This window comes from Syngnathus acus, chromosome 9, assembly GCF_901709675.1.
Source record: "Syngnathus acus chromosome 9, fSynAcu1.2, whole genome shotgun sequence".
Lineage (NCBI taxonomy): Eukaryota > Metazoa > Chordata > Actinopteri > Syngnathiformes > Syngnathidae > Syngnathus > Syngnathus acus.
In genome coordinates, this window is record NC_051094.1 from 8530808 (window position 1) to 8546433 (window position 15626).

Sequence of the window (15626 nt, forward strand, 5' to 3'; positions counted from 1 at the left end):
CTAATTATGACACTTGACGTCACATTCAGGTGGACCTTTAAGAGGTCAGTTGACGTGAGTTTATTTTATTTTTTACTAGACCACAGACTGAGTACAATGCATCTGTGGACAACAGGATGAAATAATTTAGCAAGGTGTGTCTCAAATAGTAATAATCGGGATTTATTTGGAGAACATGTTTATACATTGGCCAAATCAAAATACTTCGATATTTTATTTTCAAAATATACTTATGTTCTCATTCAATTTAAAGTACGGAAATTGTAGTAGGACATTGTTTTGAAAGAAACGGTATTTGTACTTCCGCTGCATAGCCACGCTAACTCGACGCTTGTCTTTTTCAAGTACACAGTAAAGCGTGGCTGCAGCTCCTCCCCCTCGACCCAAATGACAAGCTCTTGGAGTCGTTCGTTCGCTGTTGCTAACAAAACCACGGAAATAAAGCTGCAATGCGGCCACTTTCATCGTCATTTGTAGCTTCTTAGTTGAGGTAACGCAGCGTCTGTAACGAGTCGGCCTTCATCGACCATTCTTTCGCTAGCAAGTCATCTGCAGGGGGCGCGCACTGGAACAGTCAGAAGTTAGGTGCCAAGTTAACATTATAGCTGGTTTGCTTTGACAGCTAACCGTTGACGCTAACTAGCTTCTCTCGGGGCTGGTCGACGTCATTTTCAAAACAAATCCCGCAAAATCGAGCGGTCGAGGCTGGACTGGACTCTCACCATTCTACACAAGTGCTTTTTTTTTTTTTTTTTTTTTTTTTCCTGCTTCGCTTAACGTTAACAGGCAGATAACACCATACTGCTGACGGCGAGGCTAACTTTGTGTTTATTTCTAAGAGCAAGCAGGTTCTGTTTTGGTTCTGCTGCGATCGTGAGATTTCAATTAAGTTGGTGTTGAGCTAGAGTGCTCTGTTGATTTAAAAAGCCACTTAAGTTCTTTTGAATCTTGGATTTAAATGTCCGAAAAGAGCTCAGCGTCCGGTTCAGACGAAGATGTGGAACCAGAATCCGTACAACCTGTGGAGTTCGGGGGCGTGTTGAGCAAGGTAATATAATGTCTTTATTTTCTGTCTATTCATTTTACACGCACGTTCATCATGCCCGCAGACTGTAAAGTTTAGTTGCGGTGCTTGCTTGTTTGTTTATAGTGGACCAATTACATCCACGGATGGCAGGACCGATGGGTCGTGTTGAAGAACAACACTTTGAGCTACTACAAGTCAGAAGATGAACGGGAATATGGCTGCAGGGGCTCTTTGTGCCTCAGTAAGGCTGTCATCACAGTAAGTATGTTTTTTTTCTCTCTTAAAAAAAGGAACTTAGTGGAGTGTGTGGTCAACCTAGAAAGCAGAATAAACAAAAGTGCATTGTCTTTGCTCATGAGGGAATAAATGAACACAATGTTCTAGTGCTCCAGGTGGTGCCTTTGTTTTGGTCCAGTTATTCCTTGAACCATTTGTAAAGATATAGAGGTAAATATTAACTTGTTCAGATTTGATTAAGATAACAGGCAGGGTAGCGACATGGAGTTGGGTCCACCACAGGCACTCAAGTCACATGCTTCTTATTGTCATGTAAGCCTTGCTTGCATACTCTTTAGAATCAGCCTGTATTCTTTCCCTACATGGACCTCACAATTGTTTTTGCCAGATAAAAACTACAATTCAACACCATGGTTAAATGTTTACTTTTTTCCCCCCCCCTTTAACATGCCACCACCCTGCACCAAACAATTTGCTTTACTGTGATTTGTGCTATATTGTTGAATGGACACAATGTGAAAATGCTTTAATACTCACATAAGCTCTGCACTATGGCACGCTTTGTCAATACCAGTCTTCTTAAGCATCCAATGTCACTCCTGTTTAGGTTACTGTCACATGTGCCCGCAGCAACAAGCCTCAGGCTTCTCTCACGGTTCAAATCAGACTCATTAGGCTCATAACACATCAAACGTAGCATTCCCCCCCCCCCACACACACACTGTAAACACTCCTTCAAATCCTCTCACATGAGGGTCATGTTTTCATTTCTGCTTGTTTTCATTGAGCAGCATTATGCCAAAGCTACTCAGCCAATTGAAATGAAACTGTGTTGAGATAGGATTTTGTTCGGGAGAGGTTGGGACTCATTCTGTCTGGTTCAACGGAGTCGCGTAGTATCATGAATCCTGCAAAATCGAATGCCGCCAAGCGTTAGCTCACAAGTGCCCTAAAAGTCAGGCAATCTTCATGTGTGATGTTGCACTCGATTTCAACTCGGTGAGCATCTATCATACCTATTTTTTTTTTTCCTCTTTGGGAAAGATGATGACCATTGAACTGGACATACACTTTATGGCAGCATAACAGTTGTCATGGTGACAAAAGTAGTGATGCATTAAGTAGAGCTCAATCTATGTATTTTACCTTTTGTCATAAATTAGTTACTGCAAACTTTGCCTGTACAGTTAAAGGTTCATCCATGTTCATTCCAGCCGCATGAGAAAGCGCAATGCTTGCCGAAGGGCCAAGCAATCAATTCATTTGTGATTTTTTTCTTTTCATTTACTGAGAAAGAACACGTTGTCTTGCTTCAATTGTGGATATTGCAATGTGTGGATATTGTTAGAATTAGGAAATACAAATTTTAAACTGAATTAAAAGCAGTCATTAAATCCGACCTATAGATAAGTATAAAGTATAATATTGGTGGCGATGTATGATGATACAGTGATAATGCACTTCTATTTTTGTCAGTTACTAAATGTATTTGAATCCTTTTCTTGTGACCACTCCACTAACTGCAACAATGCTGCAGTTTAGTGTACTTGAGTACAGTGGAGCTTTCAAAAGGGGAATGAGAATGCCCAGGCAGATTAAAAGATGTATAAAGCAAACTATAAAAGCAGCATTTTATGAGCTGTGTCGGATCAAACTCAGTTAGAGAACCTGAAATGGTCTCATGGCTGGATACACTAGAGGTTACTACTTTTCCCCTTCCAGCGGACAGATCGTATATTTCGACCTGCTGCTAATGGATATTTATGGGTTCCAGTAACAGAGCAGGATTAGATTAAGAAATATCCTGGTCTAGGGTTTCTGGTTTGTGTGCAAATGCAACGTTGCTGTTGTCAGCCAGCAAAAAAAAAAAAAAAGCACGAGTGCAATATGAGCAAATCTAGTTAAACGTGGACAGCGTGAGGTGGTGTCAGCTGACAGCCGAGGAGAATCCAGTCAACTGTGTCTGATTTTTGCTTTAGGAGCCGTCGTGGAACGCATCTCGCTCCTGCCGAGTGCAACGGTCAAATTCCAATCTCAGAGGAAACGCTGGAATCGTGCTCACGTGTTTAGCTGGGTGCCTTGTGTGCTTGGTGTCTGGAGGTGGGTGGGGCACATTGCAGGAAAAAGGGGAATGAAATACTTGAAGGATTTTGGGCTGCTGAATGTAGGAGGTGAGGTTGTGACAACCCCTCGGTCAAGCGAAGGCAAGCTGCAAGATTTTCTTGAGTTGTTATTTCAAGTTGTGTTCACTGAAGAAGACATCAGGTTCTCATTAACATTCTTGTTTATTGCGTGGTAAAAGTCAGAAAACAATTGGAACCATATGTCATTGCTAGGCAGCCATTGTCATAACAGACAACTTTGCATACATCATAACGCGGCCTTTGTGATGATTCTTCAACTTGCCACATTTGTTGCAATTTTAAACATTTTCTGGCACCACAAAATATTTCCTCTTTGCGTCTCTCCCCGCAGCCCCATGAGTTTGACGAGTGTCGTTTTGACATCAGCGTCAACGACAGCGTGTGGTACCTCCGAGCTGAAGATCCCAAGCACAGACTCCAGTGGATCGAGTCCATTGAGTTACACAAGGTGAGTGGAAAGAGGCAAACTCTCTGCACATTTTGTTTTTCTTTTCAGCTATGCAGCTGTATTTTGTTGTCTTGAACTTCAGTTCATATTTCCTCTTGCCAGGTGCACCATAAGTCAGATGCAGAATAAATGAACAGGTTCAAGTCACAGGATTCTGTTTTATGTGCAGCAACATGTTCCCCACTGAGTTTCAAGCATTATGATTGTGATGCACTGCTTAATCAATTCAAATGCTACAAATTGTCATTGCATTTTGAGGGCGCCCGGGGGTGGGGGGTGTTCATCATCATGTCAGAAGCATTGATGGGAAAACAAAGGAGTCATCTCCCCAGTCCATTAGCATTACAAATATATTGAATATATTGGTGGTTCTCTACAGCTGCGTTAGTCATATTCTTCTAGTATCCTTCGTCATTGTAGGCCCTGGCTGGCTGTCCGATTAGTTACTGAGATGGGCGTGGCAGGACTGAGACAAATGCTTGCCACTCCCTTTCCCCGTCTGTCCTTGGGAATGTGAGCAATCCGAACATGTGTAAAATGGGGATCTCCTCAGTCATTGGAGTCTTATCAGCTGCTCACTAACAGTTACTTGGCCAACATTTATGTTGCCGAAGCCATGTTTAACGTTCCTTAAAAGTCACATTATGAATCCTAACCTTTTAATATGTCGTGTGTCTTTGTTGGTGTGGGTGTGCCTATGGTTATGTTTAATTTTGTGTGTTCAGTACAGTAATTAAATGGTGTTCACACAGGCTGAGAATTCTCAAGCCGCTCTTAGCTACCTTTGTTATTGCACGTACAGTATAATTCTGTTTTTTTACAATGTATTTCATTTTTATTTATATGGTGCCTTCACAACAGCTTTTGCCGTAAAACAACACATCACATAAAACATTGGCAATAATACAAACATAACTCCTCTCTGTATTCATTGTTGTTTGAAATGGTTATAGATGAAAGAGGAGAGAGTCAAACTCTCCTTTAAACAGTGAATCAAAGCGTCATGATCACAGTGGTTGTTTTTTTTAATAATGGACTTGTTACAATCTTTCTCAGCCAAATGACAGACTAGTTTCTAAACCGAGCCGTTCTAGTACTAGAACTTATTTTGTTGACAGTTTCATTTATATTTGGAGATTAGAGGGTACTTTTTTCCAACATTTGACCTGCCATGACTGTTGAAATCTAGATTCAACAGTTGCGTTGGGTTTACAGCGTGTGCGCATATTCATACACGTGGACGTATGAATAATATGGTATTCTCTTTTGCACACATCACCAACTCATTTGAGACAAAAGGTCAAAGTGATCACTAGTTTGTGAATTCTCATCAGGTCAGCTTCACTGGTTGGTGATGGTGGTGTGTGTGGCTGACATTGACATGTCGGCTGCGTGTGAGTGACCGCGGGTCTCGGGTCCATTAGTGGCACTGTGTGAGCATCCCTGGGTCATGCTTGAACTGTGCCCAGCAATAACCCCGGTACGCCATTACATGCAGGTTATGATTGGTGAGCCTCTCTGCACTGCCCCTCGCTGGATAAAAAAAGACTCGCATCATGCTTCACTGTGGTAGACGGTTGCAATTCTCAGTCTGCTTAAAAATACAATCGCATTCCATTTCTTAGCAGCATAATTTAACATGGAAATGTATATATTTTTTTAACACATACATACATGTCAAAATCAGCCAAGCATTTGTCTTGATAGTGGTGCTCTAGATGTACCGACTTCAAGTGCACCCCTCGTTGAATAATACATTTTTAAGCTCTTGCTCTCACAGAAACCCAAATCAAGAGGGACACATAAAACTCTCCATCCGACTGTTCCATTTTCTCATGATCCAAGGGGCGGGCAGAAGTGTTTTTTAATTTTTTTCAAATATCACTTGTTAAGGGTGCTGGGTGGCAACTATTGCAAGTTGGATTTGAGCTAATCAGAACAAATATAAATGAAAAGAGTCAAATAAGTAAAGCAAAAGAAGCTCGTAAATGTGGTCATTCCTGGCTTCCCGCTCTCTCTCTCTGCTGAGGCTGCATCCATCGCCCACCCATGTTACATTTAACTATCCAAACAACGACAGACGGCTCTCATCTTCCTAATACATACATGCTTGCAAATGGAGTTGGTCCCTGGCTCGCACTCGTACACTCGCACGCTCGCTAGGCGAGCTGTGGATGCTCAACATCCAGCTGGGCTGGATGGAAAGGTTTCCAACATCAGGGTGTGTGGTCTGGTTTGATGAATTTATGCAGCCAGAGTGGAGTGAGTTGCATGCGCGTGTGGCTGGATTGGAGCCGACTAAAAGCTGGGCTGCTTCACTCTCCCGAGGAATTCTGCATTTCAGCTTCATCCATGTCTCTGCTGCCGCTACAAAACATTTCTCTCCCGCCCCTGCTGCGTTGACGCTGTCTCAGCTGATTCTATTGCTTTTCTTCGTCGCCGCAGCTTCCTCTTGCTTCTTGAGGTGTGGCCGGGGAAACCGGAGTACTGGACTGGAGCATCTAAACTGTCAGAACAAACAAGGGTGTGTGTCAGGAGGAAGAATCTGGGCCATGTTGGGGCCAGCAAGCCGTCAGAACTGCAGCAGTGTCCTGCTCTGCTTTGGCTGCTGGAATGGTCGAATGGTGGGCTCATTTCATGCTGGCATGCCGCCCTTTAACTGCTGCTATTTTATTCTGCATGTCCTCTTCCTTAAAGTTATGGAACAATTATCTATAGAATTGCATCCGTAGTTCATTAAGGAAGTAGCGTTGACGTTTTCCCTCAGTTTTATTTCAAGTGTTTCATGTGTAAATTGACATTAATTTGGCATATTGTCAAAGGTAATGCTACCGTGGAGGGGAAAGAATTGGGCAGTTTTCTGTACGTTCTTCTCGCAATATATTTTGGATTGCAGTTATTTTTTCACGATGTAACTAAAAAAAAAGGGAATGATCTGATCAGTAATATGGAGACATATTCTGCCATTAAACCTAATTGATACATTTGCAGCAGATTAAAGTTTGTCCCAAGAAAGTTTGAGGCGATCACAAGTCGTATTTATGAATCGCATCTTTTAATGTCCATCACTGCAGAAACCAGAAAATGAAATCAATAACAAAGGAATATTTTTGCTTCTCGGCTGCACCAGGTGTAAATAAGTGAGCGGATCTCTATGGCAACTCTGTGGTGTGTTTTCATTTTGGTGTCATTGCTCCTCATTCAATGGATGCTTGTGCAAGTAGTGTCACGACTTTCCTATCGGCGCACTGTATTGGATCACTGTGGGCTGATTCCACATTTCCACAGAGACATTTTTTTTTTTTCACCATTTAAAATATTTTTCAGGTGTTCTGATGTCCGTGACATGCATTTGTCCGTATTACGCAATGACACTCTATTTTCTATTTTTTTATTTATTTTTTGTCTTGCAGAAATCAGCCTTTTTTTTTTTTTTTTTTTTTTTTTAATGCAAGTGGGCAACTGTTCCACCAGGGGTAGAGCTATCGGGTGGTATGCAAAGGGGAGCCAAAAGTTCAAATTGAATATGAAATGCAAAGTTCAAAGTCTGCTTAAACATATTTTTTTGGTTAAGGAATCTAAGGAGCATTTTTATTTCATGTGGTAGAGTGGAGCAGTTTTTCCATGCAAAAAGAGAGACTGCTCACTATGTCCTTTTTTTCTGTGGTAATTTAAGATGGGATGTCTTCTTTTTGGACAGAGTAGGCTTTATTTTCAGAGACTGGTGCTGCTAGGTTTGTTGCATATTTGTCATTCCCATTGTTTCTCTAGTGTTTGGCTGTGTAGGTGGAGGTCCAGCTCAGCATTGCTCAGTGCTGCTGACTGCTGAAACTGTTTCACCCTCGCTCTGTCTTCTTTGTGTGAGCTGCAGACTTTTTCCAGCACATCTCCTGAAATGTGTCTCCTTTTCCCAGTGGTCTTACTATTTATCCTCTATTTGTAATAATTGCTTTTTTGTTGCCGTCTCTTCCTTTCCACAGGCGGAGTCCGGGTATGGGTCAGAATCTAGTCTGAGGCGTCATGGTTCCATGTTGTCTCTCACCTCAGCAGCCAGCGCCTTGTCTGCCACGTCCACATCCTCTTTCAAGGTAAGCAATTAGAAATAATGATCCAATTCTCCAAGTCTGAATCATAAAATGGCGTCTTCTTGTGCAGAAGGGACACAGGCTATGTGAGAAATTAGCCGAAATGGAGACCTTCCGGGACATCCTTTGCAGACAAGTGGACACGTTGCAGAAATATTTTGACTCTTGCGCTGATGCTGTCTCCAAAGATGAGTTTCACAGAGACAGAGGTAACTTATCCTATTTCTGTTGAAACTGGACCTTATTTATCGACGTCTGCATTTTTTAAAATTTATTTTTTACTAATTGACTTGTTGTTCTCCATAGTGGAAGAGGATGAAGATGACTTCCCTGCTGCCTCAAGGCCAGACGGTGAATGTTGCTACAACAATAACGGCAGCAAAGAGAAACGTTAGTGTCCTTCCGATAAATAACTGTCGGACTTAAGCTCATCAAATGTCATCTTATCACGTTGGCTTATTTATTTTTTATTTTTTTTGCCTGCCTGTACCAGTGTTTGCCCCCGCTAGTCCCAAAGGCATCAATGGTATTGACTTCAAGGGAGAGGCCATCACCTTCAAGGCCACCACAGCGGGCATCCTGTCCACTTTGTCACACTGCATTGAGCTGATGGTCAAACGTGAGGACAGCTGGCAGAAAAGGCTGGACAAGGTACTGATGCACAGCACAAAATTCCAGAGTCAATGAATGATTTCGTGCTGAGTTTATTAAAGCACAGTATTTGGTAACGCTTTGGGGAAGTCCGCTTTCTGCAATGTCCATAAAGGCATGCTAGAACGACAACAGAAATTGTGTGCCCAACCCTCTCCGGTCTGACAGCAGTGACTGCTGACTTCACACAAATTCTCACACTCTTAAGTCATGTAAGCAGGTGTTGAGTAGAGGTGTGTAACACTTGTCGCCTGTCTTTGGCCTTTGTGTTCAGGTGATAAAACACCGACGTAACAATTTGGGCTTTGACATGATTCTAAGACACAGAGCTGGAAAATTTCCATGTTGGAAAGTAGGAAGTAGCAGGCCATTTTCAGAGACTCCTACATTTCCGCACAAATGCACACGTTGCCCTCAGTAAGCATCGAGCTAGCGGCGTGACCGGTGTGCCGATAAGACACACATTTATTGGTTTTGGCTTGAACTTTAGAAACCTGTGTGCGCATGTGTGTATTTGTGTGTCGCTAGAAGGAATGCTCTTTGCTCTTGATCGACGCTGCTCATGTTGTCAAACCAGTTCCCGTGCAATGGCTTGCCGCCCAACCCCTACAGAGCACAAGAGCCGGAAAGATATCGGAGCGTCTTCGACTGCTCAAGTGAAACTAATTCTTACCTAAATGTTGTTTCAAGTGGGAGATTTAGCTGCCGTCGAGGAGTAAGGGAAGAGAGTAAGTTAGAAAAGTGCGGCCGCACGAGAAACTGAATCGGAAAAATGACTGCCCGGACATCTTGGTTAAGTTTGAGGAAAACATCGCGGCGGTCAGAGGTGCTCAAATACCAGTCGCAACACTGGATACCTCTACAGACCTGCAGCCTCTTCTTCAAAGTAGGTCTCCTAAGATGACTGAAGTAAAGAGCTGATCGCAAAACTTGCATGTTTGTTTTGTTGTGTGACACCTTACACCAAACATACTTAAGACGGGCTCAGTCTGGTTTGTGAATTGCTTGATGGCGGCTGCAGCTGCTTGTGTTTTTATTTTTGTCTCAATAGTGATCACATTTTTAGTTCCGTTTGTGGTATTACATTACGAACAGTACAATCCTCTTTTGTTGCTTTCGTCAGTGTAAAAGCAGAAGAAATCCTTTGACTGGTTTGTCAGGTTCCTGTGTTTTGAAAGCGCCAACCCGTTTTTAGCAGGTCATTGTAGTGTGATATTGTCCTCACACGTTTGCCCAAAGTCTCTTGGGTTGCTTCTGACAGACTTAAACATGAGCTTTATAGCTTTGGTGTGAAGCTGCCGCCATGATGATGTTTAGATCAAACTGTGCTTTCTGTGCACTTCATTTAGTTAGAGCAGATTAATCAAATGGGAAAATTGAAGCTCACATACACAGGTAGTGTATGAGTGTCAAATCAAACAGCGACATCTGGCTGTGAGCAATTGCGTCATAATCATGCAGATCTCAATTCAGCTAATTTACAAAATACCTGCCCGAAGATCCAAAGCCGTTTTCAAGCAATGGCCATGCACAGATTAGTATCAATTTTGAATTCTCTGTGATGGTGTCGATGTGGCGAGGATGGGGACGTATTTGTTTGCTGCATCACATACACACACAGGTTGGCACTTTAAAGCTAAGCGTCATCGAGCAGTTGGCCTTCAAGTGCTGCCTCCACAAAGGGCTTATGAAGTTTGCAGTCACTTTTTTTCCGTACCTAATTAAAAAACACCTTTTGTTGTTTTGTTGTTGTTGTTTTCAGGAGCTAGAGAAGAGGAGAAGGGTAGAAGATGCCTATAAGTCTACTGTCCACGAACTGAAGAAAAAGTCACACTATGGAGGCCCGGACTACGAGGCGAGATAGAATTACATTGATGATAAACCTTTTGTTGCACCTGATTGTTGTCGCTTCCTTTTCGAATTGCCACATTAATGATTGTTAGCCTGCGTTTCCAGGAGGGGCCCAACAGTTTGATCAACGAGGATGAGTTCTTCGATGCGGTGGAAGCTGCGCTCGACAGACAAGACAAGATCGAAGAGCAGGTGAGTTGTTGCTCCGCGTCACCATTTTAGATGACATATTAACAACAGTATGATGGGCAAGGAAAGAGAATCGTACTATCTTTCATGAAACTCGTGTGTGTCGTTCAGTGCCAGTCGGAGAAGGTCAGGATCCCTCGACTGACTCCCGTTCCGCCCGGCGACGTCTACTCAAGCATCGGCACACACAGATTCACTACCAAGGTTCTACACCATTTATCCTCATCTCCTCCCAAGTCTTTAAAGCTCGTCCATCACTTATGCTCTCGTCTTGATGTGGCCACCATTTAACCTAAATAATCGTAACTATTCGATGATTGATTCCTTTGGCTTTCTGCTTTTGGTGCTTCGCTCTCTCGCTTTCCACTTTGTCATTCCTATCTCTCTCTTTCTCTAATATCTCCTTGCTGCACAGGCACGTAGTCATTGCTCTTCCCTGTCCTCTGTCGAGCTAGTCAGTGCTTCAGATGACATTCACAGATTCAGCACTCAGGTAATTTGAAAGATGCTTGTATGTGCAAGGGCAGGTACACTTTATAATCCAAGAGAGCATGAGTGGAAAGAGGGGGGGTCACTTGCTACTTAAAACGGGAATAATAAATCTATGTTAACAACATGACCTCATTCCACTCAGTTTAGAATTCTCGACTGACGGTCTGATCGAGTAAAATGTAGTTCCTTTGCACTTCCTGCTTAACTTGTGTGCGACTGCATTAGCAAGCATGCCCTGTGGACTTTATGAATTGTTGAACTTTGAACGAGTTCAAGTGTTGAGTCATTATTTCAATAACTCACTTTGTACAATATTGTGTCTATTTGGTCACTGCCCACTGACTCTGTTTGCTCGACAAATTCCCAACACCTCTGCGATAACATTCCAGCTACTGGGTGCCAGTTAACACTGTTTATTGAATGAACACGGCTGCAAACTTGAAACGTATCACTGGAACAAAAGAAACAAGACTATGACTGAGGACATACAATATTGTTTTTTGAGTTTATATTTAAACTGCGATGTGACAAGAAGAAAAATGTGGCATTTAAATCTGAGTAACTGAGAAAAGAAATTGTCAAAATTAAACCCAACATATTTTATGGTCCACAATCTCACGGACAATATTAGTTCTAATGAAAGTCATTTTTGTTTCTGGAAAATAAGCACTTCACTTTCAGACTCGCATGAAATGTAAATCACAACGATAGGAATTCAGAAAGCCTTTTGTACCCTAGGTGGAGGAAATGGTTCAGAATCATATGACGTACTCGCTTCAGGACGTGGGCGGTGACGCCAACTGGCAGCTGGTCATCGAGGAAGGAGAGATGAAGGTGAGAAACTGCGTAGGAGTCGACTCGTTTGTTTGTTTACCTGAGAAGTCAGGCTCAGCCAGTTCTTTTATAAATATACACAATAATGTCTAGACTTGCACAATATGAAACAAAAGTTTTCTTTCTTTGCAAAGCTTGTTTTTTGATGCAACTTTTGTATTGGATCTTTTTTTTTTTTTTTTGTATAAAATATACCGGGTGGACCAAAAAATATAAAAACTAAGGGAAGGAAAGGGCTCACCACCATTTATGGTTTTCACACACACAACCCTGTAAGGACCTGAAACCCAAACACTTGCTTTGAGACCCTATTTTGGGAATCTCCAACAATTGCCTTAACTTAGTTAATCTTGAAATGTTTGAAATTAATGCACGTGGGAAACATCATGTGTACCACAGTGCTTCCGTAGGACATTTCAAGCATTTCCAAGATCAAATTATTGCGATCCGCTCTTCACAAATTCACTTCAGGTTTTTTATCTGTGGAATGAACCCATTCCAGCGCTTTCTACAAAGCTCTAAGATGCCACAAGGTGGCGCCAAAGCCCTAGCTAATAGGCAAGTCGCAAATGTGCACTGTTGATGCTTTTCATATTTTTCAAAATCATCTGGAAGAAGTACATCTTTAACGCTTTTCTCTCTTCAAAATAATCTGGAAGAAATACATTTTTAAGGGTGGAATCTTGCAAGATGACCATAAATAATGAGGGACAGCGTTGTGGCTTTACTCCGTTTGACACATTGACGAGTCATCCTATGCGTCAGAAAGACAGAAAGCTCTGTTCGCTACCATCTGCCATTTTGTTGATTGAAATTTTATCGATCAAAAGTACTAGTAGTTGTATTGTTGAGTCCTCAACAGTAAATATGCATACTCGGTCTGCAAAAATAATGGTATCAAACAGCCTTTTGGGGTCATAGTTTGTGTAGTATATAGTTATGTTTAAACTATTAATAGAGACTCTTATTGGCTGGTGACCCGTCTTGGGTGTACCCTACTTATCATCCAAAGTCATTTGAGCACACGCAGCCCGAGTGAGGATAAATGTCATTTTTGGGGCTCATCAGTATATGCTGCACCTATTTTTGCCCCTTCCTTTATGATGCTTGACATGAGTGGCGCAATATTTCCCAGGTGTACAGAAGAGAAGTGGAAGAGAACGGGATCGTGTTGGATCCCCTCAAAGCGACGCACGCTGTCAAAGGGGTGACGGGACACGAGGTGTGCCACTACTTCTGGGACACCGCCGTACGCTTGGACTGGGAGAGTAAGTTCAAATCAACAGTCTTCGGTCTGTTCTAGTCATCCCATGCTTGATGCTCAAGTGTCTGTTTCTTCCTTAGCCACCATTGAAAACTTCAACGTGGTGGAAACGCTCTCCGACAACGCCATTATCGTTTATCAGACACACAAGGTAAACCCGTTCCCGTACGTAGGACCTTGCATTATCTGCGCTTCACGCTCATTCTGATGCTGACTGCATGCGCTGGCGTCGTAGAGGGTGTGGCCAGCCACTCAGAGAGACGTGCTCTATCTGTCAGCCATAAGGAAGATTCTGGCAACCAATGAAAATGATCCCGACACCTGGTTGGTGTGCAACTTCTCTGTGGACCACGAAAATGCGGCTGTAAGTTGAGAGTGCAACTGTTCCCAATATCAAATAGAATAAAAGTGTAAAAGCTATGCTGGATGTGAAGTTAATTGACAACTATGAAAACAATGGACCTTTGTTTTATAAACGCAAACTGTCGTTTGGCAGCTTTAGTTGTTTGTTTTTCAAAGTTCTTTACTTTGAATTTAATTGAACAAAAAAAATGTTTAACGTTTTTTTTTTTTTTTTTGTTTGGTGACCATGTAAATACAAGGACAGATTTTTTTTTGTCTTTTCAGCCTTCCAATCGCTGCATTCGAGCCAAAATCAACGTTGCCATGATCTGTCAAACTCTGGTCAGTCCACCAGAGGGCGACAAAGAGATCAGCAGGAACAACATCTTGTGTAAAATTACTTATGTGGCCAATGGTGAGAGCCTGTCTGTATGTATTTGTTAGTTGAGGAGAATTAACTGAGGTTCGGTTTTTTTCTGCATGGCCACAGTAAATCCTGGCGGTTGGGCGCCGGCCTCGGTGCTCAGAGCCGTCGCCAAGAGAGAGTATCCCAAGTTCCTCAAACGTTTCACCTCCTACGTTCAGGAGAAGACTTCGGGCAAAGCCATCCTGTTTTGAGAGGTAACACCCCGTTTACATTAAATAATGCACAACTGTGTAAACTTCCTTATATGGTGGCCAACGTTTATCCAGATATCCAGCGCTTTTCTTCATTGCTGTGTTGAATTTGATCTTCCTTTAGGACGTGAAGGCTCATCCCCCGAAAAACGAAAGCGTGCAACATGTGTCATGCCCCAGGACAACCAAGGACCCCCTTGAACACAAGAAACTGCTCGAGTCCATCAGTATTTGTCCTTTCAGCTTAACATCTGTGGGTCCTTTTATACATAAGGTTTCCTCCTCAGTGGTTTTCAAATGATTGTTATTCGCTTTTGTGTTTATTTTGTAGATTATTTTGTACATTTTTTATGATCACAATACTTGTTGTCTTTTGGGGCTAACCGATAGCATCGATGCTACTTGTTTGCTGCTGCTAAAGAGAGAAAAGTGTGAGTGAGTGAGTGTTTCTCGCCTCCCGCCCCTCTTGTGACGACCGAGCCCGCGGTCCGTGGAGGCCGAGCACCCGAAGCATTTTTTGACCGTGTTTCTCTCCGCAAACTTTATATTTGTACGGCTTCTCCGGAGAGCGACCGTGGGACACGACGTATTGTACAGACAAACCACACTTAGTTTACCAAAGTGACAAATGTGAATTGACTGTTAAAACGCTTGAATTAGATGCCGGTAGATGTCTCATTGACAACAGATGCTATGTCGCAGCTTATCTGCTTGCACCAGGTGGCCATTTTGGTTGCCGTTGTGGCTCCTGGTATAAAAGATTCCTCTCTTTAATCGAGAGTTAAGTATGTTTCTTGATTTTTAATGCGTCCGCCCCCCTGACCTTGACTAAGCTTGTCTTGACTCTGTTATTTTTGTCTACGTGCACATTGAGTAATATCACCTTCACACAAAATTTAGCATTCCAGCGCTACTATTACATTTCACGTGGCACACTCCAGTGCACAGTGACTGATAATGATTAACTACGCCCCGGGGATGCCTTAGACACCAGCATGAGTCTGGTCATTGTTACTATACAACCACCACATGTGCAATTTATCAACAGTGACGGAAAGTGTGGTTGGGGGCGAGGGTGGGAGGTTCAGCATTTCACATCATGATCATACCTCAACATTCAAAAGAACTCTAGGTTGTTATCAAATTTTTTTTTTTTTTTTTTTGTGTGTTTGTGTTGGAGCACTCGTCCTCCAGCTGGCAGAGTTCAAGAAGGATTTTGGATGATTAATTTATAAGATCTGCGCATCATGTCCGCTGAAGAATATAGCTATTGTTTTTAATTTTGATATCGTGTCACTAATCTGCACACTTTGTACGTGTGTGAGTTGTACATCAGAAGTGTTATTTGCACTAAATGTAACGCAAGTTGACAATGTCATGTAAATTAAAATTGCTACACAACGGAATTGTGCTGCACCGTGTAATTCTTCAATTGTGATATTAC

The 15626-nt window shown here is 42.4% G+C and overlaps 1 protein-coding gene across 3 annotated transcripts; it reads left to right on the top strand.

Annotated features, from left to right (window-relative positions):
• Nucleotides 1–367: 367 nt before the first annotated feature.
• LOC119127786 (ceramide transfer protein-like) lies at nt 368–15584 on the top strand. 3 transcript variants are annotated; one of them, XM_037259930.1, is made up of 18 exons: nt 368–1048; nt 1151–1285; nt 3740–3856; nt 7837–7944; nt 8012–8150; nt 8248–8331; nt 8435–8592; nt 10355–10447; nt 10549–10635; nt 10744–10836; nt 11048–11125; nt 11863–11958; nt 13094–13226; nt 13303–13373; nt 13458–13586; nt 13850–13979; nt 14055–14185; nt 14307–15584. In XM_037259930.1, the coding sequence occupies exons 1-17, from the start codon at nt 959–961 to the stop codon at nt 14180–14182; spliced, it is 1869 nt and encodes a 622-aa protein (XP_037115825.1). In that variant the 5' UTR covers nt 368–958; the 3' UTR covers nt 14183–14185; nt 14307–15584. The 3 variants fall into 3 exon arrangements, with proteins under 3 accessions (XP_037115825.1, XP_037115826.1, XP_037115827.1); XM_037259931.1 differs by lacking the exon at nt 11048–11125 and having other exon boundaries at nt 370–1048; XM_037259932.1 differs by lacking the exons at nt 368–1048; nt 1151–1285; nt 3740–3856 and adding an exon at nt 5958–6077.
• The last annotated feature ends 42 nt before the right edge of the window (nt 15585–15626 follow it).

Coding starts and splice junctions, on each gene's coding strand:
- LOC119127786 (XM_037259930.1), top strand. CDS start 959: ATGTCCGAAAAGAGCTCAGCGTCCGGTTCAGACGAAGATGTGGAACCA. Junction 8,151..8,247: donor TGAGTTTCACAGAGACAGAG/GTAACTTATCCT, acceptor TGTTCTCCATAG/TGGAAGAGGATGAAGATGAC. Junction 11,959..13,093: donor TCGAGGAAGGAGAGATGAAG/GTGAGAAACTGC, acceptor AATATTTCCCAG/GTGTACAGAAGAGAAGTGGA.